This window comes from Hemibagrus wyckioides, linkage group LG24 (genome assembly GCF_019097595.1).
Source record: "Hemibagrus wyckioides isolate EC202008001 linkage group LG24, SWU_Hwy_1.0, whole genome shotgun sequence".
NCBI classification, from domain to species: Eukaryota; Metazoa; Chordata; class Actinopteri; order Siluriformes; family Bagridae; genus Hemibagrus; species Hemibagrus wyckioides.
The window spans coordinates 151,343-174,655 of NC_080733.1; the positions used below are offsets into that span (position 1 = coordinate 151,343).

General features: G+C 39.4%; 1 protein-coding gene and 1 long non-coding RNA gene across 2 annotated transcripts; both read right to left on the reverse strand.

Moving 5' to 3' along the window:
* Nucleotides 1-7,198: 7,198 nt before the first annotated feature.
* Nucleotides 7,199-9,478, reverse strand: LOC131345293 (uncharacterized). Its single transcript, XR_009203467.1, has 4 exons — nucleotides 9,421-9,478; nucleotides 8,464-8,609; nucleotides 7,603-7,758; nucleotides 7,199-7,449 (listed from the first exon to the last, which is right to left on the reverse strand). It is a non-coding gene; the product is annotated as an uncharacterized LOC131345293 (long non-coding RNA).
* Nucleotides 9,479-17,050: 7,572 nt separating this feature from the next.
* On the reverse strand, nucleotides 17,051-23,313 carry LOC131345336 (glutamine-rich protein 2-like). Its single transcript, XM_058378178.1, has 13 exons — nucleotides 23,127-23,313; nucleotides 22,897-22,956; nucleotides 22,430-22,652; nucleotides 22,053-22,158; nucleotides 21,376-21,577; nucleotides 21,194-21,268; nucleotides 20,948-21,106; nucleotides 20,504-20,610; nucleotides 19,854-19,919; nucleotides 19,687-19,743; nucleotides 19,157-19,425; nucleotides 18,171-18,290; nucleotides 17,051-17,127 (listed from the first exon to the last, which is right to left on the reverse strand). Exons 1-13 carry the CDS (start codon nucleotides 23,229-23,231, stop codon nucleotides 17,051-17,053), a joined length of 1,626 nt encoding a protein of 541 aa, XP_058234161.1. The 5' UTR covers nucleotides 23,232-23,313.

Below are 23,313 nucleotides of genomic sequence, written 5' to 3' on the forward strand. Positions count from 1 at the left end.
CTCCAAACTTCATGTGGCCTTCAGATTAGCTCAAGAACAGTGCGCAGAGAGCTTCATGGAATGGGTTTCCATGGCCGAGCAGCTGCATCCAAGCCATACATCACCAAGTGGAATGCAAAGCGTCGGATGCAGTGGTGTAAAGCACGCCGCCACTGGACTCTAGAGCAGTGGAGACGCGTTCTCTGGAGTGACGAATCGAGCTTCTCCATCTGGCAATCTGATGGACGAGTCTGGGTTTGACGGTTGCCAGGAGAACGGTACTTGTCTGACTGCATTGTGCCAAGTGTAAAGTTTGGTGGAGGGGGGATTATGGTGTGGGGTTGTTTTTCAGGAGCTGGGCTTGGCCCCTTAGTTCCAGTGAAAGGAACTCTGAATGCTTCAGCATACCAAGACATTTTGGACAATTCCATGCTCCCAACTTTGTGGGAACAGTTTGGAGCTGGCCCCTTCCTCTTCCAACATGACTGTACACCAGTGCACAAAGCAAGGTCCATAAAGACATGGATGACAGAGTCTGGTGTGGATGAACTTGACTGGCCTGCACAGAGTCCTGACCTCAACCTGATAGAACACCTTTGGGATGAATTAGAGCGGAGACTGAGAGCCAGGCCTTCTCGTCCAACATCAGTGTGTGACCTCACAAATGTGCTTCTGGAAGAATGGTCAAAAATTCCCATAAACACACTCCTAAACCTTGTGGACAGCCTTCCCAGAAGATTGGAAGCTGTTATAGCTGCAAAGGGTGGACCGACGTCATATTGAACCCTATGGATTAGGAATGGGATGTCACTTAAGTTCATATGTGAGTCAAGGCAGGTGAGCGAATACTTTTGGCAATATAGTGTATGTTATGTTTCGGTCATGAAAAGTAATGTACTCTAGAATAGGATGCATGTCCATGGGATGAAATTAAATATCTGCAATTTCAATATTTGTTTCTCAAGATATCCACAAGACCTAGCTCATAAGATTGTATATTACACTCTTTTTTATTTGGGAGAAGGGGGAATTTAAAATAGGTTGTCTGTCCATAAATGGGGACATAAAACAATTGAAATCTTCCCCTTATTGATAATATTCCAGAGCTATGCTGTTATTGCATTAAAAACTTTATCCACCCGTAATATCTTAAGTTTCTCATGTTCTGCATGTTTGCTTCAACGGACAGAGAATGTCTAGAGGATGCCCTAAACATTATAATATACATACACATTATTAAGACTGCCTCCATATATCATTATATGTCAATGTCCATCCACTTTAAAATAAACTATATAACTGCTTATTTATTACTAGACTGCTTTGAGTATTTCAGAAACTGTTGATCTCCTGAGAAAACATCCTGTGTGTGGAGAGTCTGCAGGCTAACACACCTTGTTAATGAAAGAGATCAGAAGAGAATGACCAGACATGTCTGACAGGAAGTCTAGAGTTACTTGTCAGAAAAGCACATCAGGTTCCACTAATGTCAGCCAAGAACACAATACTGTATAAGGTTTAGAAGCAAAATAATTTGACTTTTTTAATTCACACTTATTAGTGAATTCCACAATTCAGTGTTCTTTGTGGCTATTTATCAACCTCCAAAGTATATAAGAAGTAATTGAACAAAATGCTGCCTTTTGCATGTCCTAGTTATCATAAAATTCATATCACACTTGATTTTTTTTCAACAATATTTTTATTGATTTTTAAACAGAGACATGACATACAAGGTAAATGTGAGGTGTGCTTTTCAAGGTACACTTGTATTATCTTATTTATAAACCCCTAACACACACCCCTATACCCCCCACCACACCCAACTCCAAGCCAGCCTTACATGTCTAAAAATGGCTAAACACCAAGCATAATTGAAGAAAGAAAAGAGAAACAAAATTAAATACATTGAAAAAGAAAAAATGAACTGGAGCTGGAAGTCTAGGTTATGTGCAAAGAAAGAGAGAGAGAAAATAAAAAAAATAAAAAGCCATACACCTGAGAAAACAAACCAATCAAATAAATAAAAGCTTTGAGTAAACGTGTATAAAATATAAAATATCTAAATAAATATAAGCTGTCTAAACTGTGAAACAGTATTGCTTTAAAAAATGAAACAAAAGAAAAGGAAGAAGAAAGTAGAAGAAGGTGAAATAGATTGATGCATATATTAATAAATAAATGAAACTTAAAGCTTAAAGGGTAAGTACCTGGTGGCTGGGCGGTGATGGGTTAGGCGGGTTGTTTATTCGGGTTTGGTAAATAAGCAAGGCAGATGGGTCGTATTTAGGCGTTTAGGTTGGGGCAGGTTTGTGTGAGGCAAGGCTGGGAAGGGATAGGCCATGCATGAGAGATCCAAGTGGTAATGTGAAAGTACATTTTGTAAAGTTAATTTTTCCACCATGAATTACAAGTTTTTAAGGCATTTTACTCCAAGATTTATGATATGTTAGCCTTAGCATGTCAGAAATAGGTAAACAGTGAAGTACGTCCCTGGCTATAGTTAGCTGTGACATGAATGAATCTGCGCAGGGGCCATGAATCTCCTTCTGTTCACAACATCTGCAATTAAGTCTCATTGGCTTTGTGAATTCTAATAATCAACTAATGATAATAAATTTATATACATCCACTTCGAGCAGAATGACAGGAAACTCTTGCATCTCTTTTAGACTGGATATTCATTCACTTGAGCATAGTAAATATTGGCTTGCTCGCTTCTGTAATTTACCATTTTATCAGGGCAAAGCCTGTTAAAGTAAGTGAGAGGAGATCCAAGCTGACTGACTTCAGGGGGAACAACGTCAGGGATGGTAAATGGTGTAATATCCACCTTCAGCCATGGATTATGTTTACCCAAGGTGCTGGTCAGTGCATCTGGAGTCTGATCTGGGATACACATGAGCTGTGTTTTACCTCCTGTCTTCCTACAAGCAATGTCTGTGTCACTAAGCTATTAGTGTTTGTACATCATCAGGTTAATTATCATCATCATCATCAGTGCAGCCTGCATGCCCTGGAACATAATCAAGATCCTCTACATTTATTGCTTTCATTGTCCTCTATTTCTGATTTCTCTGGCTGAGGAATCAGAGCTTTGTTTTTACCATAGAACAGTTTATTGTGCATCTTTCCTTTTCACTACAATAAGAAAAATCAAATAAATAAATTACTGCATGGATATATGTCAGCATTTGTTTGTGTGTAAATAATATTGACCGTGATGTTTACTTATCCTTATAATCCACTCACAGATCACCCTCTCATTACACTTTATACTGCACTACAATCTGGCTTTTTTCTTTTTACCCTGGACAGACATATCAACCGCATGGTCACACATGAATTTGGGGAAATTATGTCATAGATGTATTTCTGTATTTCTCATTTATTTTGCTCTCTCATTTACCCTCTGCCCTGTTCACAACAACATCATGGTTTGATCCCTACTAAGGTGAATTCTTGTTTGACCCCATTACATGATGACTGACCAGCAACTTTCTTCCTTTTGTGTGACTGAATGAAGTTATAGACTGAAATAATAACAGTCTACCCTGGATCTTAATGTTTTGTGTTGCTTTCTTGAACATTCATGAACATTTGCACCTTCTGAAATAGTTGTGTACGAGTCTCTCAGTTGACCTAAGTGTGAAAAGATGGACCTAAAAATTATATAGTCACCGCTGAAAAGGGGTCAAAATATGTAGCAAAAATTAAATAACAAAATGTGCAGATTTGTAAGAACAGTGGTCAGTTTTACTGCTCATGACAAACAGGGGACAGATGAAAAACAAAGCAGTAATCATTGGTAAACATAGTAAATTGTAACTATAAAGTGTAATGTGTGTTCATTCCTTCATTTTTATGTTTGTTTATTGCTGCAACAAGCTGTTATAAACTTCGTTAGAAAAACTGACCTAGCTAGTTAGCAGCTTAGCCGCTTTTTGTCTCGACATGGCAGACATGAGTGATTTAAGGGTTTGGTGTTGAAGTGTTTTAATGTTCTTGTCAGGTCAGGTCTCTATAGTAACACATTCGAATTTATTACGCAACAGAAGAGAACCTTAGAACAGAACCTTACGTCAGAGTATCAACGCGTCAGTATTAGCTGTTCATTTTCAAAGAGAAGCTACGATGAGTGGACTTCATGCGAAAATGTCAAAAAAAACTTTGCAAGAGTTTTTGGACACGTCTATCCCGGACGGTAAAAAGGGCGTCCTGGACCTCAAAGCTCTACGAGGTCTACTGCTCGGGTTAATAAACCAGCGTGGTGCTGAGATGGAGAGAGGGGGCAGCGGGGTGACAGCGGCCAGGATGGAGAGCGAGGACAGCGGGAAGAGAGGGGACAGGATGGAGACCGCGGACAGGATGGAGACCGTGTACAGGAGAGAGACAGCGGACGTCGGCTGGGATGAAGATGAGTCGCAGCCGCTGAGCCTCTCCATCTCGGACACGAGCAAGCAGTTGGAGAAGGCAGTGTCCAAGGTAAGACCCCATTCTCTAGCCATTCTTCTAACATCTGTACATCCTTTTATTGTTCAGCAGAAATCTAATACTACACAAATACCTGTAATGTTTTCTACCCCGTTTTACATGTTGTTTAAATTAGCCTCCACATTAAACTTTACTATTTTACTGTTAGTCACTGTGATGTTGAAATGTATAACATTCTGTCTGAGAAATCTTAGTGTAGAAACTTAAACTGAAACCTTAATAAGTATCTGAAGGCCCATATTTTCCATTCTCAGTCTACAAGTCTGATGCAAAAATCAAAGAATAAAGAGAATCAGGAGCCCGAGGAGGACATAAACATCCTGAAGAAAGAAATGGAGACACTCCAAAATCAGCTTAATCAGATGAGCACATTTCTGTGTTTCTCATATATCTCATTTACCCTCTGCCCTGTTCACAACATCATGGTTTGATCCCTACTAAGGTGATTTCTTGTTTGACCCCATTACATGATGACTGACCAGCAACTTTCTTCTTTTTTTTGTGACTGAAGGAAGTTATAGACTGAAATAATAACAGTCTACCCTGGATCTTAATGTTTTGTGTTGCTTTCTTGAACATTCATGAACGTTTGCACCTTCTGAAATAGTTGTGTACGAGTCTCTCAGTTGACCTAAGTGTGAAAAGATGGACCTAAAAATTATATAGTCACCGCTGAAAAGGGGTCAAAATAAATGCAAAATATTCGTTAGAAAAATTGACCTAGCTAGTTAGCAGCTTAGCCGCTTATTGTCTCGACATGGCAGACATGAGTGATTTAAGGTTTTGGTGTTGAAGTGTTTTAATGTTCTTGTCAGGTCAGGTCTCTATAGTAACACATTCGAATTTATTACGCAACAGAACAGAACCTTACATCAGAGTATCAACGTGTTAGTATTAGCTGTTCATTTTCAAAGAGAAGCTACGTTGAGTGGACTTCATGAGAAAATGTCAAAAAAAACTTTGCAAGACTTGTTGGACACGTCTATCCCGGACGGTAAAAAGGGCGTCCTGGACCTCAAAGCTCTACGAGGTCTACTGCTCGGGTTAATAAACCGGCGTGGTGCCGAGATGGAGAGAGCGGGCAGCGGGGTGACAGCGGCCAGGATGGAGGGCGAGGACAGCAGGGAGAGAGGGGACAGGAGGGAGACCGTGAAGAGGATGGAGAGAGGGGACAGGATGGAGAGAGCGGACAGGAGGGAGACAGACCTAGCTAGTTAGCAGCTTAGCCGCTTATTGTCTCGACATGGCAGACATGAGTGATTTAAGGTTTTGGTGTTGAAGTGTTTTAATGTTCTTGTCAGGTCAGGTCTCTATAGTAACACATTCGAATTTATTACGCAACAGAACAGAACCTTACATCAGAGTATCAACGTGTTAGTATTAGCTGTTCATTTTCAAAGAGAAGCTACGTTGAGTGGACTTCATGAGAAAATGTCAAAAAAAACTTTGCAAGACTTGTTGGACACGTCTATCCCGGACGGTAAAAAGGGCGTCCTGGACCTCAAAGCTCTACGAGGTCTACTGCTCGGGTTAATAAACCGGCGTGGTGCCGAGATGGAGAGAGCGGGCAGCGGGGTGACAGCAGCCAGCGGGAAGAGAGGGGACAGGAGAGAGACAGCGGATGTTGGCCAGGATGTAGATATATATATATTTTATATATATATATATATATATATATATATATATTTTATATATATATATATATATATACATATATTAGGGATGCAACAATACAGTTGACCCACGGTTCAATACGTACCGCGGTTTTTACCCATGGTGTTCGGTTCGGATGGCTTGGCAAATTAAAGTTTTTTTTCCCCATTATTCTTTGTTTAGGTGACGGGAACAGTAAGTATGTTAAGAAGAAAAAACTGGTTTTAGTTGCAATTCTCTTTATTTTACTTAAATGCAAAAATCAACTAACACAATGAAAGTGTACTGAAAATAGTGAGGTATAAAAATTAGCGCTTGTATGACTATTACAGGAGACGGGTTTGGACGGCGCTCTTCATTTCCCAATCCGCTATGTAATGACCAGTCACTGTGAGATAACTCTGTTACCCCCGAGCTCCAGCTATCTGTTATGAGAGCAAGACTTTGTGCTTTAACCAAAGCGTATTCAATTTTTGCGCACGTTTTTTCGTAGAGGTCGGGAAAAAAGGCTCCCGCCTCCACACAGTGATATCGCGGGGTGATGAAGCTGCAGATGTGTGGTCATGTTGGAAGTATTTCCATGTCCGTATCTAACTCATGTGTAACACTGCTTAAACACAGTCATTTTTTGTTTACTGTTTTTGTTTCATCTGCATCATGGTCAACAACAAATGTTCCCACACCACAGATTTGAATCACAGCGCTGCTCCTCGTGTTTCTGTCTCACTTCACCGCTCTCCAGGATTAGAGTGAAACCTGACACCAGCATCACAAGCTTGGTCACCGCCCCTAACTTTAGCACTCACTGACTGGATATTTACTGGCAGGGAGGCGTGTCTGTCTCAGCACGTAGACATACAGTGCAGGCAAACGCAAACAGTGTGTTTTGCATTATATATAAAATCAAATACCAGATTTAAAACACATTTAACTGTGAAATGAAACATAACTGAAACATAAATAGTGCAAGAGTAAAAATCACATTTGAAAGTAAAAATAGCATTGGAACTCAGTCCTGAAGAGTTCAAACACTGAAAATTGTAAAGAAAAACTAACAAACAAACAAAAACAAACAAACAAAAAAAAACCAGTGAATCAAATTTGAGTGCAAAAAGGCACTGGAACAGTCTTCAAACAGCAGCAATATTCGTGAACACTTTGGCGTAGCCTTTCAACATTAATAAACACATCACTGCTCCTTTCACCTCATTCGCTCCTGTCGCCCTCCATTCCCATCTGGTGCATTTTGAAGCCATTTTGTTATTCTTGACTCAATTTCTTGGTCAGTGGCATCACAAGTTAGGCGATTACGTCGCACAGCAGCTAAAACAAAGACACAAGCAATTTTTCAAAAATCTGATATAGGCTAGAAATGTCATATTTGGCCATCAAGGCATGCAGTGTTAATCCAGCCATATAAAATGTATGGTCAAAGTGAGTCTGTGAGGGAGTCAATAAGTCTCAAGACAAACTTACCAATCAGAACATCTTTTATCTGCAGCTGCTGGAAGCCAATCTTTCCATTTATACCTCGCATGTTGATATTCTTGGCCAGAGAGTGTGTAATGGTTGCACCCATTACTCACTTTACACACTAACATCTCCCCCACCTTTAAGAGCCAGTGCATTTATCTGTGAATTGACATTTCCTTGTTAGTTGATTAGCAGTACAAAATGCTCCAACCCTAAACTAATATGTTTGAAATTGTTCAGAAAATCTGAACTGGTCTGATATTCTGAACAACAATTAAATGAATGCCCATTTGAGGTTAGCAGAAGTTGTGGATAGCACAAAGGTGACTGGGCCACTTCAGCCTATGATCACATGCTGAAGTCGCTTCTCATACAGTAACGATAAACAACTGAAACACCATGACAGCCCATGTGAACAAACAAAAATAAATCTATCATTTTCCATGGCCTTGAAATTCCATTTGGGATTTTCATGACTTTTCCAGGTTCCATTTTTCTATTGTACAACCCAACAACATTATTTAAAGTCTATATTATAAAGAACAGGGATAGCATTAGACAGTTTTTTCTCCTCAATATAAACTGACACCAGTTGGTTTTTGAGGTCAGGACTATGTCTGAGCCAGTCCGTTGAAAACCTGAAGGAGTGGCTATCAGCTACTGGTAACAAATTTGGTTCAACACCTGTCTTCTTCAACTACAGATTTCAATCCCTGGACAGTTGTAAAAATGATTTTCATTTGGTCCATCATCTCTGGATTTGTGAGAATATTTCACAGGAGTGCTTGGAAGAAATACATTTTTGCAGATAAGTAAACAAACCCATCAGAAGACCACATTCTACGAATGCAATAAAATGCTCACATGTATGAAGACTGGCCGTGCTTATCAAATGATGTAGCTCGGAAGAAACGGTCTGTCTTTGGTGCAGGCCAAGGGACGCGCGGTCGCTCCGGTGCGGGCCAAGGGACGCGCGGCCTCTCTGTTCCAGGTCAGGAGTATGGTGTACTCTGCAGGTAGCACGATTAGCATTTGACTCTCTTTTTGGTTCAGGAGATTCAAGAAGTGGAATACATTATTCAGGAATTAAGAATAATAAGAAATAAGGATTTCTAGTGCATTAGACAGTACATCTTGTTAGCAAAGAAACAGAGGAAAGCAGACTATACATACATACATATACATACATATATATATATATACACTGCTTTCCTATATACTATATTCCTATATACTATAGTCTATATATATATATATATATAGTGGTCCTCCAACTCAAGCCAACGAGAATATGGAGTCAAGCCGTGCAGGTCGTGTACGAGTCTATCGCGACATTTGTTTTGTTATCGCTTTACGGACAGTGCGCGTGCAGTTTTTATTCCCGCTTCACAGACGAAGCGGGAATAATTGGCGGGAAAAATACGCTAGCTACTTTGACTGTGTGTTATAACTCGACAATCCCGTCCAACTATCGTGGGAATGTGGGAATATTATATAATGAAATTATTATATAATATTAATATAATGTTCCTCCTTTCTATAGCCGGGCAACTATTGTTTAAACATCTAAACAGAATTCCAGCATAGAAGCTAACGATCTGTCCCACAGACTCCGGCCACCCAAAATACAAAAACCGTTTGCTCACTTCAGCGCTTCATTACCAGATATTGCACGGAGTGAGTGACGTTTCTCACAAAGCTTCTCTTCAACATTATATGAAACTCGGACAGTCCAGCTTCCCCGTTCAAATGAAATACAGTTTAAGCTACAACTTGTTTCTTTAAAATATTCTGTAAAGATTAATAATACCGTGTACTCACCTCTCTGTTCTCTCTGCTCAAAACAGCGTATCCGATTCAGATCGCACTTCGAAGTAGCAGGAGCCAATGAGAGCGTAGGAATCGGGATCACATGTTGAGCGGCGGCCAATGAGAGCGAAGAACAAGATCGGTTGGTTGTCGTCAGTGGTTTGAAGCGCTCGACACGGCGTATCGTCTCCGCCCATCACTACTTTTCAGAAAAAATAAAACAGAAATAAACGTTTTCTGTCAGTGTTGGAGCATGTGATGTGGTGTGAGTTTGAATGCACAAAATTGCAATAAACTCTGAAAGAGCTGAATTAGTGTGAGACACCACATAGAAAACATATGGGCAACATAAGCTCAATCACAATCGGGCCACATCTGGCAGGGACAGCCCTCTACCACATAAACCAAACCATAACGGGGCCACATCTGGCAGGGACAGACCTGGACCACATCTGGCATGGACAGACCTGGACCACATAAACCAAACCATAATGGGGCCACATCTGGCAGGGACAGATCTGGGCCACATAAATCAAACCATAACCGGGCCACATCTGGCATGGACAGACCTGGACCACATAAACCAAACCATAACGGGGCCACATCTGGCAGGGACAGATCTGGGCCACATCTGGCATGGACAGATCTGGGCCACATGAACCAAACCATAACCGGGCCACATCTGACATGGACAGGTCTGGACCACATCTGACATGGACAGGTCTGGACCACATAAACCAAACCATAACCGGGCCACATCTGGCATGGACAGATCTGGGCCACATCTGACATGGACAGGTCTGGACCACATAAACCAAACCATAACCGGGCCACATCTGGCATGGACAGACCTGGGTCACATGAACCAAACCATAACTAGGCCACATGAACCAAACCATAACCGGGCCACATCTGGCATGGAAAGATCTGGGCCACATAAACCAAACCATAACCGGGCCACATCTGGCATGGAAAGATCTGGGCCACATCTGGCATGCCATCATATAAACAGTGCCATCACTGCACTGTCTGGACGCAAAGGAAACACTCGTCCTTGAACTAGGATTGCTGGGTGGAGTGGATGTGAAGGAAGCTTTTTCCTTCATTCTCCTTCATGCTGGGGGTTGAAAAATTTATTAAAAGGTGGTTTCATCTGGCTGGTGACCATGAGGGTGGCAGAAAAAGAACAACACCTTTAACATAACATTTCTGTAATGTTTCTGTAGTCTTTTGTTATTTTTGTATTGTAAATATTTGTTTTGATTTAACTGGTTTCTTATCTTTTTTCCACTGTTTATTTTTTATGTTGATTTAAATAAACCATTCTGCTTTGAATTTGTGTAGTTTCATTCTTTTATTATACCTCGCATAATAAATATTATACGGGTAATTTCTGGTTCAGTTTTGGGGATTCTGGCATAATATTGGTCCAGTTCTGGCTGTTTTGTGGACCTTCTGGATAAATTGTGGCTGAGTTCTGGGGTAAAGGTGGTGGCATTTTGGCTCTTGTCTGGCTGACACGTGTGGATTCTGGCACTGTGGTGGGTCAGTTCTGGCTGATTTCTGGTGACATTGTGGAGTTGTGGCTGAGTTTTGGTCTGTTTCTAGCATTGGTCTGGTTGACTTTTGGCAAACCGCATTTGGGCCAGCTTTGGGCCGTAATTCCATGTGGTATCTGGGCCAAACTTAAAGCCGAAACTCAGCCAGACTTGGCCCAGATCCAATTTGCTATCTGGGGACTTTGGACTCTGGTTCTTTTTTATTCTTTCCTGTATCCCTTGATTGTAATAAAAAATTGTATATTTGAGTATTTGTCAGGTGATGTTTTCCCCACTGTTCCACACCTTGAAAAACAAACCTGTTTTGGTAGGGGGTTCCTGGGGTCTCCATTTATACCCTAGGTGACGTAGTCGGTTGTAAACAAGCTTTTTGCAAATTTAATTTAACTGTTGTGTCACATATCACCACCCGGCTGACACATGCACACTAAACTGGTCTACAGTTTAAGCAAAGCTGTGATTCCTCAGCCAGAGAAATCAGAAATAGAGCACAATGAAGACAATAAATGTAGAGGATCTTGATTATGTTCCAGGGCATGCAGGTTGCACTGATGATGATGATGATGAACCTGATGATGTACAAACCCTAATAGCTAGTGATGCAGACATTGCTTGCAGCCAAAAGCAATTGCTTATAGGAACACAGGAGGTAAAACACAGCTCATGTATATCCCAGATCCAGATGCTCTGACCAGCACCTTGGGTAAACATAATCCATGGCTGAAGGTGGATATTACACCATTTACCATCTCTGACGTTGTTCCCCCTGAAGTCAGTCAGCTTGGATCTCCTCTCACTTACTTTAACAGGCTTTGCCCTGATAAAATGGTAAATTACAGAAGCGAGCAAGCCAATATTTACTATGCTCAAGTGAATGAATATCCAGTCTAAAAGAGATGCAAGAGTTTCTTGTCATTCTGCTCGACGTGGATGTATATAAATTTATTATCATTAGTTGATTATTAGAATTCACAAAGCCAATGAGACTTAATTGCAGATGTTATGAACAGAAGGAGATTCATGGCCCCTGCGCAGATTCATTCATGTCACAGCTAACTATAGCCAGGGAAGTTCTTCACCGTTTACCTATTTTTGACATGCTAAGGCTGACGTATCATAAATCTTGGAGTAAAATGCCTTAAAAACTTCTCTCATGCATGGCCTATCCCTTCCCAGCCTTGCCTCACACAAACCTGCCCCAACCTAAACGCCTAAATACGACCCATCTGCCTTGCTTATTTACCAAACCTGAATAAACAACCCGTCTAACCCATCACCGCCCAGCCACCAGGTACTTACCCTTTAAGCTTTAAGTTTCATTTATTTATTAATATATGCATCAATCTTCACCTTCTTCTACTTTCTTCTTCTTCCTTTTCTTTTGTTTCGTTTTTTAAAGCAATAACTTTTCACAGTTTAGACAGCTTATATTTATTTACAGATGTTTTATATTTTATACAGATGTTTACTTTAACAGATATTTTATACAGATGTGTACTCAAAGCTTTTATTTATTTGATTGGTTGGTTTTCTCAGGTGTATGGCTTTTTATTTCTTTTCTTTCTTTTTCTTTTCTCCCTCTCATTCTTTGCACATAACCTAGACTTCCAGCTCCAGTTGTTTTTTTCTTTTTTAATGTATTTAAATATTTTGTTTCTCTTTTCTTTCTTCAATTATGCTTGGTGTTTAGCCATTTTTAGACATGTAAGGCTGGCTTGGAGTTGGGTGTGGTGGGGGGTATAGGGGTGTGTGTTAGGGGTTTATAAATAAGATAATACAAGTGTACCTTGAAAAGCACACCTCACATTTACCTTGTATGTCATGTCTCTGTTTAAAAATCAATAAAAATATTGTTGAAAAAAAATCGTGTGATATGAATTTTATGATAACTAGGACATGCAAAAGGCAGCATTTTGTTCAATTACTTCTTATATACTTTGGAGGTTGATAAATAGCCACAAAGAACACTGAAGTGTGGAATTCACTAATAAGTGTGAATTAAAAAAGTCAAATTATTTTGCTTCTAAACCTTATACAGTATTGTGTTCTTGGCTGACATTAGTGGAACCTGATGTGCTTTTCTGACAAGTAACTCTAGACTTCCTGTCAGACATGTCTGGTCATTCTCTTCTGATCTCTTTCATTAACAAGGTGTGTTAGCCTGCAGACTCTCCACACACAGGATGTTTTCTCAGGAGATCAACAGTTTCTGAAATACTCAAAGCAGTCTAGTAATAAATAAGCAGTTATATAGTTTATTTTAAAGTGGATGGACATTGACATATAATGATATATGGAGGCAGTCTTAATAATGTGTATGTATATTATAATGTTCAGGGCATCCTCTAGACATTCTCTGTCCGTTGAAGCAAACATGCAGAACATGAGAAACTTAAGATATTACGGGTGGATAAAGTTTTTAATGCAATAACAGCATAGCTCTGGAATATTATCAATAAGGGGAAGATTTCAATTGTTTTATGTCCCCATTTATGGACAGACAACCTATTTTAAATTCCCCCTTCTCCCAAATAAAAAAGAGTGTAATATACAATCTTATGAGCTAGGTCTTGTGGATATCTTGAGAAACAAATATTGAAATTGCAGATATTTTACTATTTCATCCCATAGACATGCAGAGTAGATTACTTTTCATGACCAAAACATAACATATATGACAAGGTCCAAAAATCAACTCTTGAGGAACTCTACATAATAAGTTTGAAGATCCATAAAAGACACAATTACTGATGCAGGGCAGTACCAGTTCAAAAGCCTATCAATTAAATGTACTCAGTGGAGCTGATTATTGATAACAATGACGACAATTCAGAGTGCTGGCCATCCCACCTTTCTGCAGAGTTGGAAACTTGTGTGTGTTTGTGGTCAGTTTACTTACCTTAAGGACATTTCTAGATCCTATCAATGCCACCAGCCTTTAACCTAGTCTGAATTGTCACAAAATCTCTTGAACAAAGGCTCAAATGCTCTCCAGAAACAGGTTTATTAACCTCAGTGTACAGATAGTTACCTTGTCCTTATGCTTCAAGTAATCTAATTAGGCATTAGTAACAATGCTTATTAAAACACTAAAGCTAACAAAAATTTTTTTTGATAAATAAAGATTGTTAGTGGTTAGTTGTAAAGGTTCAACTGGACAAGACCATCTTTAACATGTCTTTCTCCATTCATAATCAGAGAGGTCTGAGATGAGGGTTCATTGACAATTGCTTCTTGTTTTTCATATTTTCAACTTTTGTTGAAAAAAAATCCTTGTTCACAATCATGAAATCTATAATCAGCATGAACTGCACAATTAACAGCACACCAATGGCCAGTACCATCCAATAATAGTCTTTAAAAGTGCTAGTTTCTTCTCTATCCAATGGGTGAGGAACAACCTCAACTAGCACTTTAAAAGATAATAAGTAATAAATAATAAAGAAATGGCACTAACTGCGAGTTAAAATGGCATCGAAAGTTCACTTTCCGTTAGTGGTGCATGAGAGTTTCTCTCTTCTCCCTGCTACTAATTTAGCAAGTTATCTTGTGTTCTTAAGCAATACTTTTAGGCAAAGCTAAAAAAAAATAGGCAAGCTACAAGTTAAAATGGCATCAAAATGATTTTTTTGTGGTGCAAGGCAGTCTATTTCTCCTCCATTGTACTAAATCAACAAGTACTCTGAGGTAATATTAAAAGTTGAGCACTCATGAAGTGCACATGCATGAGCAGACAAAATAAAGAGCACACATACATTACAGTGGATTTCTTTTCTTTGCATATCCCAGCTGAGGAGGTTGGGGTCAGAGTGCAGGGGCAGCTATGCTACAGTGCCCCTAGAGCTGAGAGGATAAAGGGCCTTGCTCAATTGCCCAACAGTGGAGCTTGGCGGTGCTGGGGCTTGAACCCCAATACTCCAATCACAAACCCAGAGCCTTAACCACTTGAGCCACCACTGCACCAAGCAAGATGCAGGCTAAAGCGGCTAAAACATCAGACACAAGTAAATACAACCCCAAACACCAAAGCAATTACACACTATAAAAATTTCATGTAGCACATTATCAGATTCAACCCATATTTAAACTTATTTTATCCTGATTTTTCTGTAGAAATGCTGAATGGTGAAAAGTTTTATATCATAAATTTAAATAGAAATATCAGCAAAACATGTAATTTAGACAGATTAATACCTTTGATTTTATGGTAATCAGGGGCGGACTTATTGATTTGGGGACCCTAAGTGATTCCAGGTATGGGAATCTCGCGCATGTGCAGTAAGATAGGAACATTCCACTATTCATGAATCATGGGGGGGCCCCCCGCATTTGAAAAGATGTAATAATAATGTTAAAATCTTAATGGTTATAGACAGACCATACAATATATGATAGAAGAGTAATAAGTACTATACGATTTATATAGGCTACTTGGTATTGGTCGGGGGCCCCCTAATTCCCCGGGGCCCTAAGCGGCTGCTTACCTCGCTTACTGGTTAAGTCCGCCCCTGATTATGCTAGCAAACAGTCAATGCAAGAAAGTTTTCACGTTTAATTTACACCGGTCAGGCATAACATTATGACCTGCCTAATATTGTGCTGGTCCCCCTTTTGCTGGCATCAAGATGTTAGCAAGAGATCCCTTATGTCTTATTTTAACTTTATACAATTGAGTTTGGTTATTTTTATTCTAAGAAAACCTTAAAATCCACTTTCAATTTATGCTTCAGTAGTTAATCTTTAGCCATTTTACACCACCAGGCTCAGACTGTGTACTAACTTGGTGAGGTTAGTTGATAAAGTAAAATGTGACCTTGACCTGAGTTTAGTCAGAAGGTCTGCCCATCTGGCCTCCAATGCATGTAAACTGAGCAGGCAGTTCTCTCACTTTGGTGATTGATAACAGTAACAGTAGGGTTTGCCATTGTGCATGCTCTCTAACAGAATGGATATCAGGCACCGGATCCAGTCAGTCCATGGCCAAATGCACACACACAGATGACTGACTGGTACTATCATAAGTTACGGTGGAAGCCATGAGCTTATCATCTTGGAGTTGGACTCCATAATCTAGTAAAGGGCAGCAGTAAAGGGGCATAGGTGCACATTACATGCTGGACTACAGACAGATGCATATGTCTACATTTTGGGGTGATTGAACATAGCATGTGTTATGTTCAGAATCCTAAATGGCATTAATTATATCTAGTACCTTTGGCTCATGGAAATGTAGGACATTTAGGAACCATTTCTGCCCAGTAGACTGCTCAGACAGCTTGTTTTGAAGTTGTTTTGAATTATGTTAAGTATTCTAAACTGTTGGTTATAGCTTGTTGATCATCAGGTTTTCATACCAATGAAGCCGGAGCCACACCTGATATCAGCAGTTTAATCAGTTGATCTTGGCTTCCATTAGAATCAGCCATGACTTCTGCTTGATGGCTTCTGAAAGAGGAGACTTGATAGATTTTGATAGGAGTCGATCACCAGTTTTGGATGATTTCCAACTTGACTTTGATGGAAAGTCTCAGCATGCACACAAGAGGCTGTATTATTAAAAAATTTCAAGTAATTTTTTAAATGTCCCATTATCATAAGCTGTTACGCAGTGTGAAACTATTTAAAATGTTCTTTTACATTTATTTTTTAACCTGCATCATTTACAGAACAGAACATTATTCTGATTCATCCAAATCATCATCCTGCACAAACTGATGAATACTATGCTTTTGATTTTACATTTTACAGTTGCTTACATTGCTGGTCATATTGGCTGACCTTGTGGCTAAACTCAGGTCAAGGTCTTTTGTTTACTTATCAATCGATAGTGCAACATTCTGACCAGTACACACCCTATGGTACTATTTATACTGAATAGTGACCCAGAGACCAGCTGTCAGTCTGTCATGGAGGAAAGGGACACTGGATTTCCTTGTATAAATAGAGACTAAGATGTTTTGTTTCCTCATGACATTGTGGCATTTGTTGTTTAAGTGTCTCTCATCACCCCTGACAATTTAGAGGGTAAAACAGAACAGAAGCTGACATTACAATTATTTCAAAGTGTTTATTCTTTCATTGAATTATTTCTGTCGGGAACGTAGATTCTCTGGCAAGGATTCCTTAGGGTACCATTGCTTTTCCTTCTTTATGCCTGTACCTGGAATTGAGAGATACAATGTCAGAGGGTCAGTGATCATTACAGCAATGTGTTTTTGAGCACACAATGACATTTTAACAACACTTTACCAATTAGGTTCTGTAAACCTCAATGTAGACACCCATTTTTTATTCTAATTCCTTACTTTTTATTTGATGTCCTCCTTAATCAGTTCTATTCTATGTATCTGATCACTTTTATTATACTTATTTTATTATTATTTATATTAGGGATGTGTGGATATTGGGATGATATATAATATAATCAACAATTAGCGCCTTCTTGTAGCAGATACCGGATATTAATAACCAATATATGTACTTTTCTTTTTATTTTAAAGATTATACTCCATATCTAAAAAGTTTAGAAGTCAGTGATTAATTTTACATAGCCATGACACAGGTAAATCAGACATGACAATTATTGTAAACATAGTTGGTATTTAAAACAAGAGAAGTTTCTTTCCATTTCATTTTTTAACCTTAGATTTCTAAACTAGATTTTTCCCAATGTGCACACACACACACAGAGTTGCTTTGCTAGCTCAGTACACTTAAAGCTAGTTCACAACTAGCTGTAAATTATGTGCTACACAGCTAGCAACATCACACTCCTCCACAGTCTTAGCCATAGTGTGAGCTTTGATCAGGTATGAGAGTCATCACAATATTGCACAGAGCCAACAAAGCAACATTAGAAAAGTAGCAGTGACATGGGAGACCATAACAGAACTCTAAATGCTCAAAGAGCTGGATGGAGTCTCTGAGCCTCCACAAGTGAAAATCGTTGGTCATCGGGAGCAATAAAAACTCTTCATCTTGTCTGTGATGGCTTTAGCATTTGTACTGCCATTTTAAGTCCCTTCTGGACAAATCCCTCTGCTGCTGCTTATGTTTTCTTTCTAATGCTAGCTAAACAATTTTTCAATAGATCACTACAATGAGGAGTTTTCAGATAACTGATTAATAATATTAAAAACGTTTTTTGCATTTTACCCTTGTTCCAAACTGAAATTTGCAAGTTGGTGAGTGTCTGGGACGTACCAGTGCAACGCAGCTCCATCTTGGGAAGCTGCTCTCGTAATGGCAGCAGCCGTTTAGTCGTTTTTCTGCTAGATGTCAGCAGCTGACTGTGGTTGACCTTGTCCTCCTGTTTACTGTAGTCTATAGTGATAAAAACACAAAAGTTCAAAACGTCAAAGAAAACCAAATCTAACTTGATTGCTAGAGTAGATCTGTCGTGTGTGAGAGTCCAATGTATTATTCATTTTTTGTGTCACTGATGAATATGCAGGATATAACACACATGCAAGAAGATTTTGCTCAATGTATTTTTACATCACTTTGATTAGGTAACAGGAATCCTACTTAATCTAAAAATCGCATGTCTTGTATCGGTCGAAAGACAGGGACTGTGAGCTCCGAATTTGTAGCAGTAGTTTCTGTTGTTCTCTGAATCATTTTGCATTGGTACCAAACTAGATTTTTCCCAATGTGCACGCACACACACACACAGAGTTGCTTTGCTAGCTCAGTACACTTACAGCTAGTTCACAACTAGCTGTAAATTATGTGCTACACAGCTAGCAACATCACACTCCTCCACAGTCTTAGCCATAGTGTGAGCTTTGATCAGGTATGAGAGTCATCACAATATTGCACAAAGCCAACAAAGCAACATTAGAAAAGTAGCAGTGACATGGGAGACCATAACAGAACTCTAAATGCTCAAAGAGCTGGATGGAGTCTCTGAGCCTCCACAAGTGAAAATCGTTGGTCATCGGGAGCAATAAAAACTCTTCATCTTGTCTGTGATGGCTTTAGCATTTGTACTGCCATTTTAAGTCCCTTCTGGACAAATCCCTCTGCTGCTGCTTATGTTTTCTTTCTAATGCTAGCTAAACAATTTTTCAATAGATCACTACAATGAGGAGTTTTCAGATAACTGATTAATAATATTAAAAACGTTTTTTGCATTTTACCCTTGTTCCAAACTGAAATTTGCAAGTTGGTGAGTGTCTGGGACGTACCAGTGCAACGCAGCTCCATCTTGGGAAGCTGCTCTCGTAATGGCAGCAGCCGTTTAGTCGTTTTTCTTTTAGATGTCAGCAGCTGACTGTGGTTGACCTTGTCCTCCTGTTTACTGTTCTTGCCTTCTTTGGGGGGGGTGACGGTCAGTCTCACTTCCTTGTGGACTCGCTCATCAGAACCACAGCTCTCTTCCTCCCTGGTTTGCTCCACGCTCCCCTCTGTAGACGATCTCTCATCGGACTTGTCCAAGTTAGTCCACTGCCTCACCCTGGAGAAGTAAAAAGGCTGATGTTTAACTACGGAAGCATAAAGTGTAGGTGAACTGAAGGTGGATTATGGTCTTAGGAATATAAGGAAATTACGATTTATGATTTCCTTAAAAGAAGTAAAACTAAGCAGAATAAGGGTAAAACAAGACACTTGTGTTACTCATTGTTTCCTATAGTTACTGTTCTTGTTACAATACTTTCCACCTATACATGTTATTATTATAGCCATGATACAAACTACTGACAAAAATGAGCTTTACCTCCTGTTGCACTTTGGAGCGGGGACACTTGGAGGCTTAGGCAATACCGGAATGGATCTGAGAGCATCCAGAAAAAAAGAAAAAGAAGCACAGGACAGAGTTAATTTATAGTACTCAGTCATGTAGAATACATTAAAATGGATTTAAAGCTCAAGATGCAAACATACGGTCCAGGAGTACTCATGCTGACAGGACGATCACAGGAGAGGCAGTTGAACTTTGTCAAACACTCTCTGTTAGGAAGAGGGAGAAAAAAATACATTAATGTGAAGACATGGTAGAAGTCAAAACACTGTCAAAACACTTGACAAGTCAAAACACTGGCTGCTGTATTTTTATGTACTACATTCTGCAAATAGATTTTATCTACAAAGAAACAACAACAAAGTAACAGGGCAGAACCAATCAGTCTCAAAATCTACTGTGGAATTCATCATATGCCATAGACAAATAAAATGAAAATGTCCCTGCAACAGCAGCACATGGCTGTTAATCACCAAAGCTGTATCTCTGAAAATGTAGGATCCAAAAGTACAGTTGAAAAAGGGTTGGACAGTTTATTGGTCGTTATTAGGTACTAAATTTGGCCTGCAATCACATAGTTTAACCAGAAAACGGTGAACACAATGGCATAGGTGAAACTATGCTGGCTTTAAATGGGGCAAGCACATAATGTACATGTGAGCAGGAAGCATGGAGCTTTAATTAAAAAGAAAAGCATCATAATATAGAAGCATCTTTTAGAGTGTGGCTAAAGAGGGAGAAGCTATAAAGGAGTTTTACACTGAAACACACTGACACTGTTTGCATCACTCACTTCTTGAAGACAGCAGCATCATCTGAGGGTTGGCCGTGTAGCATGAGGATTCTCAACCTGAAAACCTCTAGCTGCTTCCTCAGATGATCCATGTCAGTGCGGTCCACCTGAAACCAGAGACACAAAACATTACAATCAGATGTATATTCAGAGTTCATCGGAGCCTTGTCTTAACTTTAAAAGATTAACTCATCTTTCTGATTTTTCAGAATACCGTATTATGTGTCGCTTCTCCTTAAGAACATTTAGTGTTCTTTTCGCTCTAGCATATGATTTACCTTACAGCGGACTTATTGACTGAAATCAAATGTGCTAGACCAAGCAATCACTAAACAATTTTGACAGGAACGGTAAACCTGTACAATTATATCTTAGCAACCTGTTCTTCCTCAGGCCCAACAAAAAAAGGTTTTTCATGTTAAGTCACAGATCTGCTCTGTTTACCTTGCAGTCTAGATCCTGGAAAATCTTCTCATTGGCATTTTGACAGGTCTCCTTATAGTCACAGAAGTTGCAGTAAAGATCCCGTAACTTCTTCTTCAGCTTGGCTGCTGCTGTATCATGCAGGAGGACCTTGTTCTCCAGTGTCTGCATGTCCGCTCTCTGAATGAGGGAGAAAAATTTCACCCACTGAAAGTGACATTGGATGGACTTTGTATTTGATAATGTGTTACAATTTAGGACACTCACAATGTCTTCAACAATTTTTGTGAGCTCCTTGTCTGCCATCTTCTCATCCCGCTCCTTCATAATCTTGTACAGCTCCTGAGAGACAAGCATATTATTACATGTATTTTTCTGTGTGTATAATAGTGGTACTCTAATGCCAGTGCCGTATTTTCCGTGACTAATACAAACTCAGTATTCCTTACCTGGGTTTGACTTTGTCCCTGCTTCTGATGCTTCAGCAGCTTGTTGGTGGTTCTGTGGAGCTTCTCACATTCAGCCTGTAGTTTCAGAACAGCCTCCTGTGCATCCTGCATTTCCTTCTCTGAGCTTTCCTTCTGTTCGCTGAGTGCCAGCATTTCCTGCTTCACATTTTGGAGCTCCTCATGCAGGCTCTGCACTTCATTCCTGTCAAAGTGTATATTACAGTGTAAGAAAGATTGTGAGGATGTATTTAGTAGACAATTGTGGAACGGAGGATTCTACAATTGTTTTTTTTTACTATCAGCTCAGGTTTTTACATACATACATATTTCTCATAACATTAATGTAACTTTGCTAACCATTGTACAACTTTTTTTACTACCTGTTCAGATTTTCAAGTATTTTTTAAATACTTCTCTTGGAAGGTTCATTATGGTTAGAAAGACTGGTGTATAATCCCACCCACAGACAGTTGTGGCATTGATTACACAGATTACACAGAGTTAAAGGTTACAAGTACACATGTATTGTACAACTAGCTAATATTTTAATTTGCATCTATATAAAAATACTTCCTCAGATTCTTAGATAGAAAATGTAAATGTTAACATTTCCGAGTAAGAGAAGGATCTACAACTGTTCCCACTGTTGCTTCCTGTAGCCTGAGAATGGAATTTACCTGAGGTCAGCTGTTTGCAGATGAGGCTGCTGCTCCGATCCACTGATATTGTCTCTGCCCTGGCTGACTGTCACCTGAAACTCCTCCAGCATATTTTCTATTTCTCCTAAGCAAAAAAATTCAAATACAGAACAATTAATACATGCTTCCAATACCCAGATTTGGACCAGCTACATATGCACAGCAGGAAAAGGGGCTTAAATATCAGACAAATCACAGTATATGAATTGTGTTGTTTTAATGTTTTAATCTATAAGACTCTCTGTAATTAGTCTTTTAAACATAGTTGTCAAACTGTAGTTTATGAAATTCATATTATACAGTTATATGCCAATATGCTGCCATTTTTGGCCTCAGTAGTTGCATAAGCATGTCACCTTCCAGGCGCACCACACGAGCCTCCAGGCTCTTCTGCGTCTCCTTTAGTTGAACTACGTCCAGCAGAGCTTTGGGTGACTCTGGGTCCTGCTCAACCCCACTGTAGACCTGGGACAGGGCTCCATCAGATACGTTTGTCAAAGAGTCTCTTAGGGTAGGAGAGACATTAATCCCTCTACTTGTATCTGAGAACCCGGTGTCAGTGATGCTGTCTTTCAGTTCCTGTATGGAAATGGATCATATATCCACCATTATGTCATCTTGAGAGGACACGATTCTCTAAATTAAGACTACATGCAATGCAATCAAATCTAGCATTTGTTTGCTAAACATCTCGGCTGGTATGTTGTGTTCATTTCGGTAAATTATCACATTCTATTCAATCTGTTTTAATTAAGCAGGGTTTTATAAAGTACGAGTTATTCAAACTGCACAAATTGCACACAGTGCTAATCCATCATCTTACCTTCAACATGTTTTGTCTCTCGATGACGAGAGCCGCTCGCATGTCTTCCATAGTCACACACTGCATAAACAAGATAATGAACAGGTTCAGCTTTTGTTGCATTTTACTGTTTTCTGTCACCTGTGTTACACTCTGTGTAAATGAACAGACTTCAGTATGAACTGATGTTCTCACTTTGACTATGTGGAATGTATTCGATAAAAAGAAGTGAAGTATATGTATGTGCTCACCTGATTAAGCTGATTTTGGAGTGTCTCCATTTCTTTCTTCAGCATGTTTATGTCCTCCTTGAGCTCCTGATTCTCTTTATTCTCTTCTCTTCCTGATTTTTGCATCAGACTTGTAGACTGAGAATGGAAAATATGGGCCTTCAGATACTTATTAAGGTTTCAGTTTAAGTTTCTACACTAAGATTTC